At 37.3% G+C, this 9,309-nt stretch overlaps 1 protein-coding gene across 2 annotated transcripts; it reads right to left on the minus strand.

Moving 5' to 3' along the window:
* Positions 1–2,421: 2,421 nt before the first annotated feature.
* On the minus strand, positions 2,422–8,147 carry LOC143604573 (transcription factor HHO3-like). 2 transcript variants are annotated; one of them, XM_077081006.1, is made up of 5 exons: positions 7,977–8,147; positions 6,931–7,259; positions 3,408–3,693; positions 3,136–3,212; positions 2,422–2,894 (listed from the first exon to the last, which is right to left on the minus strand). In XM_077081006.1, exons 1-5 carry the CDS (start codon positions 8,128–8,130, stop codon positions 2,571–2,573), a joined length of 1,170 nt encoding a protein of 389 aa, XP_076937121.1. In that variant the 5' UTR covers positions 8,131–8,147; the 3' UTR covers positions 2,422–2,570. The 2 variants fall into 2 exon arrangements, with proteins under 2 accessions (XP_076937121.1, XP_076937120.1); XM_077081005.1 differs by having other exon boundaries at positions 3,408–3,711.
* Between the last annotated feature and the right edge of the window lie 1,162 nt (positions 8,148–9,309).

Here is a 9,309-nt window from a genome sequence, read left to right on the forward strand (position 1 = left end):
AAATAATCTTGGTGTAGGAATTGTTGCACTGTGTAGGTGAGTGTAGGATATGAAATAAAAAAGAATCTTAGTATTTTTTTTAATTTAATTAAAAATACAAAAAATGAATAGTCTGGAAATGATTTACGATTAAAATAAAAGAGTTATAACTATAAACATAATTAGCAAATAAATAAATTAATAAAGGTGGAATAATAATGAAACTTTCATAAATTTAATAGTTACCAAAGATAATAAGTTAAATTCTTTACCATTATATCCCTAGATTTAATTAAAAGTAAAAAACAAAAGAAAATTTTTGATTGGTTGAATGATTTCTCACATTTCTCATACTAATATGATTTCTCTCATGAACTTAACCCTATATATATATATATATATATATATTTAAAAATTAATTTTTTATATATTTACCATCTTCAAGTAATCCGAATATACTCAACTTCTCAGTCAGCCGCCTAGAGTTCGTTTAGCGACTTTTATAACATTGGTTACATATGTATACCCAAGAGTCAAGAGTCAAAAATAACTACAACTTTATATATAGTTGTTTTGAAAAGCAGGAGGATATGCTATACCCAAGAGTCAAGATTCTCCATCTTGCCCTCATTGATTATTCTTGATTGTGGAGGTTGGATCTCATAACACCACCTCCACCCACCATGGCCCTATGTTGAGTATTCTAGTGGCAAAACCTTTCTTCTTCATATGGACTAGTATGGTAGATTCCAATCTTTGTGTTCTTTCCTCTTTTGTATATATCGAATGAATGTGTTTTGGCATAAACATCTTTTTGCATATTTACTTTTTTTTATCCATCACCCTTGGCTTCCTAATGAAATTGTACCAAGATTCTTTTTGTGTTATTTATTATTTATAAAGTGAATTACTTGTTAACTTTATAATTGATTAATATATTTTAGAGTGACTGTGGTTTTTGTCACTGTGGTTTGTCGAAATATGCGGTTTTAGGCCAATAGTTTTAATTTGCGATTTTTGTCCCTGTGGTTTTATTTCACTTGCGATTAAGCCCGAATTCACTAATCCCGTTAAGTCTCCCCCTTACATGAGGGGCTGGAGTGTATTTTGGCTAAAAAAAGGACAAAACTGCCCCTCGCATGAATGACACGTTGATAGGTTTAACGACCAGACTTTACGAGATTAGTGACTCGGGTTTAATTGCAAGTGAAATGAAACCATATGAACGAAAATCACAAATTTGAAACTATTGGACTAAAATCGCAGATTTGGACAAACATATAGACAAAAATGCAGTTCACTCTATATTTTACTAGATTTTAAAGAAAGTAACTTGTTTGACACCTCTTTTCTTCAAACGACTGAATTAGTTGTTGGTCAATTCCATTAAAGTTCCAAATTTAATAGCCATGGTAGTTCTCATGAATAGTAAATTATTGTTGCACAAAGCTAAAGTCATGTACAAGAATTATAGGAAAATGTTTCGGATCGAATTTGGTTTAGAATATTGGTTGCTCAAGCATTCAACGGTGCAATGTTACGGTTGATTAATGATTATGTTTATGCTTAAGTTTATGATTATGAAAATGTAAACACAAACTTTATGATTATGACTAATAGTTGTTTATGCCTAAGTTTATATTCTTTTGTAGATATATGGTTGATGATACTAAGTTCTGTAAATTATTAATTTGTTTTTATATTAAAAGATATCTACAATGTTATTAACTATTGTCTGATAGCAAACATTCTCTAGAATTTCTTTTATATTCAACCTCATTGTTGATAATAAAAAAAGTAAATACCATAAACCAAATGAATCTTTAATTAGTCTTAAAAACTGCTATAAGTTATCTAGTTTTCATAGCATAATAAACCTTCTTTTGTTATTAAGGGCATAACGTATTATACATGGTGAGTGATGAGGAGGATCACCACCACAAAGATGTCATATTAGCATGAAAGTCACTCACTTACCATGTGTTATAACTTATACGTACAAGTGGTGAGTGATTTTAAAAAAAATAATAAAAAGGATATATTAATGGCTCCAATGGTTGTAAACAATAAAAAGATTAGTTATAAAAGGATAAATTAATGGCTCCAAAGATTGTAGAAGGATAGCTCTTTAGCATGAGCACGTACACTTACGGGATGCCTGCTCACGAACTTCTCACACAAGGTCAGAGTCATGTTGTGAGCCTGTGAGTGTGAGATGACGTTACCCGTTCCACCTCACCGCTCACTATGCATAACACATTATGTAATAATAGAAACGAGTTACAAATAAAACTGGTCTATTTTTTTCTGAATATTTATAACATTTAACATGTTTATGTTTATTGATGATAAAGGAGCAACCCAATGCGTTTGTGTTTGGGGTTTAGGTAACACTTAAAAGTTGTAATTATTTCACGTTCAAAAGCACTTTAAAAGTGTCACATGCACCCATTGGACCAAAAATAACCTCTACATTTTCCTATACTTTTACAATATTCAACAAACAAGGCTAATAAACCAAACACCGAAAATGATCTCCTTACAAAAAAATATTGTACACAAATCCGAGTGGATATCGCCTTCCACGAGTGTCAAAAAGTTGGAGACGCTGTGGTGGTGTGTGTGGAGGAAGAAGTTGACGGCGAATCATTGCAGCTATGGCCACCTTTTTCACCCGAATTGCTTTTGTTTAGTGATATTGATGCTTCCGTCATAGATGTCGGGTGAGAAGCAATCGGAGTGTATACCCCATTGGAATTGTTGGTGTCGCCGGAGGTTGGGGTGGTGGCAGATGCCATAGGGGTGTACTCTGGTGGCGGCATCCATATGCCGCCCACCACCACAAATTGAGGTGTTTGTGAGTTGTTATTGTTGTGGATTGTAGGACTTGGCCTTCTTGTATGCAAACGGTATTTCTGTTACATTAAAAAGTTATAAAAAATTCAGAATTTTTATGAATTTATTAAACTTTTTTTGATGTCGTCATCATCATCATCGTACTCAGTAAATCCCACTAATGGCAAAGCTATGGTAGGGTCTGAGGAGGGTAAAATATAGACAGCTTTACCTCTATCCTGTAGGAATAGAAAGGCTGCTTCTGATGAGACCCCCGATTTGATATAATAAATAAATAAAATAAAAAGAGACATTGCAAACCTGTAAATGGCTTTTTACTTCATCATTTGTGAGCCCATCCACCTTCATTAATTCTCTAATTTGTTTAGGTGTCGCAACTGCATGATTAAAAAGGATTCCAAAAACCAAAAATCAAATTCCAATTTAATAAATAATAAAAATAAATTGAATCTATGGATATAATTATTTTTAAACAACATACTATTGCTATTTAAAAAAATATCAGCAATGCAACTTTTTACCCGTTTACGGTACAACATTAAATAAATACCAGACATCGATAAAATACTTACCATGTGCACCACCTAGTTGTTGAAGAGCATGAAGAAACCGCCGGTGCAACTCCGGCGACCAACACCTTCTTGCTTTCCTATTTGACTGTCCTTTATCTTCACTCTTACCACCATCACCACCACCACCACTACCTGTCTCCGCCGTGGAGCTAGCAGCAGCCGTGGGCTCCACCGGAGCAGCTGATACTTTCTTATTTGCCACTGCCGGAGCTTCACCGGAATTTTTTTCTTTCTTAAATGGATGAAAAGCACCACCACCATTTCTTGTTACTTCCACCACCGGAACCTTTTTTGGTGTTAACTCCTGAATATTATATAAAAACAATGTTAAACCAATTATAATAATAATAATAATAATAATAATAATAGTGGTGGTGGTTTTTTCTAACGGCCAATAAATACAAATTGTTTGGGTGACCCGACGGCAAAAGGCCACCGGCTAGGTTAGCAGGCATAACTTAGCCGTACGGAGCCCTCAACGATTTTCAAGTTTTCTTTAGTTTCAGAGAAAACACACTGAAGAAACACTAATCGACCCCGGGCAGATTACGGACAATCTGGGGGGTTAAGTAGATGTTTCCCACGAGGGGTTAGATCCGGATATGATGGTTCTTCTGATAACCTGTAAAACAGACACCGTGAGCTCGTCACTGAGAAGGGGGGGGGGTACCTCCTTGTGACCACCCTCCGGCGTGAGAATCAGACTAGATCGCTCTTGAATATAAGTGTATATTAAGAGAATGACTATAGTAGATATCAGGTAATATATCAAGATATGAGATATGAGATAAGATGATACCATTCCAAGGTGTTGGAGTATTTATAGCCGAAGGTAGGTTTCCAAGCAGGTACAGCCGGCTGAATAGTTTTCCTGTTCTGCCAACTGTGGTGAGTAGGCAGCGGCTAATAGTGACATACAGTACAAGAGCGTGCTGCTCGTCATACCGTTGTCAGTGAGCTGTCGTATCCTTGGTCAGATCTTTTGTCCATACCTCGTCAGGTACAGTAAAAAGATCCTCCAGTATCGTACGGACTGGCTCATTTGGGCGGGAGTTTTCCCGGCTTGCTCACTCCTTCTTCAGGTGACATTACTGAATTATTTAAGAGTTAAGTGCCTTGTGCGTGTAGCCTTGCTGCGCGGGTAGCCTTCCCTGATGGCTTGTATCCGCAGCTGCGGGAACAGGCGGGGTACTTCACCATTGGGAGGCTTTTCCTGCGGGAACAGCTTGCGTACTGCGCGTAAGGACGTCACGTCTCTGAGCATGGTGGGTCCTGCGGATCCAGTTGGTCTCTGCGCATACATCCCTTTAAGTTAAGTCTTGCGGGTGCAACCGCGCAGACGTCCGTTAAGGAGTCTTGCGGGTTCAACTGCGCAGACGTCCCTTTTCAAGGTGAGTCTTGCGGGTCCAACTGGGCTCTGCTGGGACCTACCTCTTCAAGCCCCCCAGTCCAATGTTCTTCTCATGAATTGTTAATAAGTGAGGTGAACTTTTGGACTTAAGCAAGGGGTTTTGAAAAGGGTTTAGTTTTAAGGTTTTCCATGGGGATTCTTCCCGCGGAAGTCCTAATGTCACGTGCAGAATTTCCCACTGTTCTGCTTGATCTTTGGGTATGATGCGGGTAGGTCTGTAACCTCCTCGCAAGTCAGGAGCGTTGAGTACCTCTTGTGTAGATTCTCCATGAGGTTTTGGTAGTTTTGAACATAATGATCAATTATGTTAAACAACCAATTCCATCTTGGAGCTTCAAACAATCTAGTTCTCGACGTTCCCGCTATGCAGGGATGTCATTCCCGTTTCCGCAAGCATGGCCCAGAAGATCCTTCTTGGTTTCAATTCCCTGCGGAGTGCTAGGTATGTAAAGGGTTTTGCCTTGACACTGTACCCGCACTCGTCTTATAGTTACTTTACTTCCAAGGTATTCCTGGCTTCAATTCCCTGCGGGTGCTAAGTATGTGAAGGGTTTTGCCTTGACACTGTACCCGCACCCGTCTTATAGTTACTTGGTTGCCGAGGTATTCTTGGCTTCAATTCCCTGCAAGTGCTAAGTATGTGAAGGGTTTTGCCTTAACACTGTACTCGCACCTGTCTTATAGTTACTTGGTTGCCAAGGTAAGGGGTATAATCCCGCTTACTTTTGAATCTTTTTGAATTTTTATTTTTTTTGAATTTCGTTTTTGAAATTCGAAGAGTTGGTGAAAGGATAAGAACAGTCTGACCTGTTGAAGGGACGTCAGCGTGGTCTGACGGTTTCTTCTGACAGCTCCACGACGTGCAAGAAGTTATGGCGACGTGACAGTATATGGTCATTCCAGACGCTTTTTCGGGCGCGTGGGCGCGAGTTTTCGGGCGCGTGGCCGCGAAATTTATGGCACGCGTCCTTTTAACAGCTGTTGCCAGCTTGGTCTTTGCCACGTGTCATAGTTTCATTGCACCTGTGATTTCTCTCTCTTCCGCATTAAATTCATCGCATTTATTGCGATGAGTATATAAAGGGAGAGAGGGTGCATCTTAATCCACACTTTCACTTTTCTCTTCTTCTTGTAAACGATTTCCGGCGAATACTCTTAACTTTCTGCCAAGCATTCTCCTGAAATCGTTCTTCTTTACCTCCAAACCATGTCTTCTACTCACGATTTTGAGGCTGCTGCCGAGGAATCTGACGTGCACGTCGAGATCCCGACGTCTACGTCTGATAAAGACGATAAGAGCACTGCTGGCGAATGCCAGTGTGCTCTTCCCACCGAGCTTTATCAGTACATCGTCCGGAAGTTCATGCTCGAGCCGTTCGAGCCTGAGTTTCCGGAGCCACACCAGACGGTGTACGATGCCCCCAAGGGCAAAATAGGGGTGTATGCTGCATTCTTCGTTTATGGGAATCTCATGTTCCCATTGACGAAGTTTGTATACCGTGTTATGGAGAGGCACGGTGTACATCTGACGGAGGTACACCCGATGGCGATCGCCAAAATCCGCCATTTTGAATGGGTGTGCCTCATTCTGGGCGTGGAGCCCCATGTAGACCGCCTGATGACCTTCTATTCTTGGAGGTGCATCCAGGGGTGGTATACCTTGGTCAATCGGATCAAGGGTCTGAAGATCTGCGCAACCGAGCGCAGTCTTCGGTCTTGGAAGCGGGAGTTCTTCTATATCTCCGCTCGCGTCGTCCCGATAGCGATGACGTTTAAGAATGGGAGAGCACTCTCCGCCCTTCACGCCCCCAACTACCAGGAGGCGGAATGGTTCGCCAAGATCTCCCGGATCCAGACTCCGGTGTACCGCTTTTCGGAGTATGGGATGGTGATGCTCGGTATGAGCCGAGTGTGGAAGTTTTCTTTAGTTTCAGAGAAAACACACCCACCCGTGTCTTCCAAATTGTTGTCTATGGGGATTGATCCTGGGTCTCTATTAAGGAACCCAGGTTTTCTACCACCGATAATAATAATAATAATAATAATAATAATAATAATAATAATAATAAACCTACAAATTAAATTATGGAATTTAAATGATGCATTACTTACCAATGGATCTGGGGATTGAATAGAGAGTTGAGCATGTCTAAGCCAATCTGATTTCTTGGAAGATAATAATGATTTATTATCTAATTTACTTGAAATAATATTATTATTGTGTTCATTAATATTATTTAATTGTTGGTGTTGTTGGTGATCATCGTCTTCTTCATCTTCATTTTCAGATAAAGTTCTTTTAATGGGAATAAACTCTTCTAAAACTGGACCTTCACTTGATATTTGCTCCGAACACTCAGACTGAACATTGTTATTATGATTATTATTATTATTGTAATCTGTCGTTGTTTCAGACATTTGTTTTCTACATCCTTCAATTGCTGCAACACAAAAGAATAAAATCCCATAAATATAAATTGAAAAAACAATTGAAGACATAAGATATTAACATAGAAATATTAAAATTATAAAGTTATACACAAAATTTGAAAAAAAAAAAAACTTAGATATTAACATGAATAAAATTCCATACAAAAATATACATAAAATTTAGAAAAAATGGAAAAAATTATTTAGATTTCCACATAGAAGAAAATCCCATAAAAATAATAACAATTTGGAAAATTTTGAAAAACATAGATATTAACATAGAATAAAATCAAATATTCTAAAAGTATAAACAAAATTCAAAAAATTTTGAAAAAATTATATATAAACACAGAATAAAATTCAATAACTTTTACACAAAATTTAGAAAATTTTTTGAACACTTAGATATTAACACAGAATAAAATCCCATATAAATATACACAAAAATTAGAAAATTTTGAAAAAGCTAGTGTTTAATTGGCTTTAACATAGAATAAAATCCCATATAAATATACACAAAAAATAGAAAATTTTGAAAAAGTTAAGTGTTTAATTGGCTTTAACATAGAATAAAATCCATATAAAATTCTAAAAATATACATAAAATTTAGAAAAACTTGAAAAACTTAGAAATTAACATATATAAATTAAAATCCCATATAAATTAACATATATAGATTAAAATCCCATATTAATGAAAATGAAAAAAAAAAAAGATATTAACATACCTTGAGTAACGAGTTCAAGACAAAGAGGAAGCTCACGTTCGAAGACTTGAATCTTTCTTCGTTCAGATTCCAAGGCTTCAACATACTCTTGATATGATTGCATTTTGTGTTCAAAATGATGAGTGGGAATATTATTATTGTTACCGAAAACCATTGAATTGTTGCAAAAGGCAGTAACGTTGGATGGATCAAATTGAGTATGAAAGGACATTAAACGTGGGAAGCTAGGAAGGTTTTGTCTTGTGGTGTTTAAGATCCGGTTTGAACGAGAATATAAGGATCTTAGAGAAGAATCACAAAAAGGAATAAACTTGATGTTCAAGATAATTTACATATAAATAATTCTAAAGAGAGAGAGAGAGAGCATTTTCCATTTTATTATTTTTCAATGAGTTAGTAGTGGAGTGGTAAGAAAAATATTTGGTATTTTATGTGACGTGACACATACTTGATTCCTGCTCCCTGGATTTTGTTTTAGTGACACAGACTTGCTTCTCCCCCCAACATTTATTTTAAATACATCAGGGTGATGATGGGAGACTAAGCCAGTATGCGGTTTGCTGGTTTTCACTAGTAGGATCCATGAACTGAACGGGTTTTATCTCCCTGCATTGTCGTACCTTCGGGCGAGTGTTCACGTGCGTCGGCCTTAGGTGAGGTTTTTACCGAATCGAAAGACGAGTGTATCCAGATGTGATGAATTTAGCCATTAGCCAATTTGAAGGATTCGCTAGCCGTTCAGAAAAATGTATATTGTTTTATTTTATTTTTTTTAACCAACCAGCGAATAAAGTCGGCTACTCGGGGTAACTAGATAGTAAAATGCGACCACACACGCACGATCACAGACAATGTTGGGTGGTACGAGCAAACAATCTCCTGTTTCAGGGAAGACCCGCTGCCTGAAGGCTTATTACTGTAAAACCCGGTTGGAATCATGCTCGAACTTGAGACATTCGGCCTCTGTCTCAAATCTTTATGTCTCCTCCAATATTTGTTGGGCTAAAGCTTATTAGTTATTTATTATTATTATTATTATTATTATTATATAAAAGTTTGGCAATTGCTTGGGGGAAATCGAAGGTGTATGAAAGAAGTTGTCGAAGTCGGGCCGTCGCGTACGAAACGAATCTTTGATTAGGGTTTTGGGAAAAAAATGTTTTCCAGAGTTAAAATCTTTAATCACTAACCAAACAAGCTTTATTATTTGTAACTTATGAATTTTAAGATGTACAATAGTTTGGATAGAAGGATTTCAACTCTGGAAAGGAAGATATTTTGGTTTTATAGAGTTAGATGTAATAAGGAAGATTGGTTTGAATATTCTAGAGTG

This window comes from Bidens hawaiensis, unplaced genomic scaffold, assembly GCF_021521415.1.
Source record: "Bidens hawaiensis isolate Kalapana, Puna unplaced genomic scaffold, B.hawaiensis_p1.1 tig00065839_1, whole genome shotgun sequence".
Lineage (NCBI taxonomy): Eukaryota > Viridiplantae > Streptophyta > Magnoliopsida > Asterales > Asteraceae > Bidens > Bidens hawaiensis.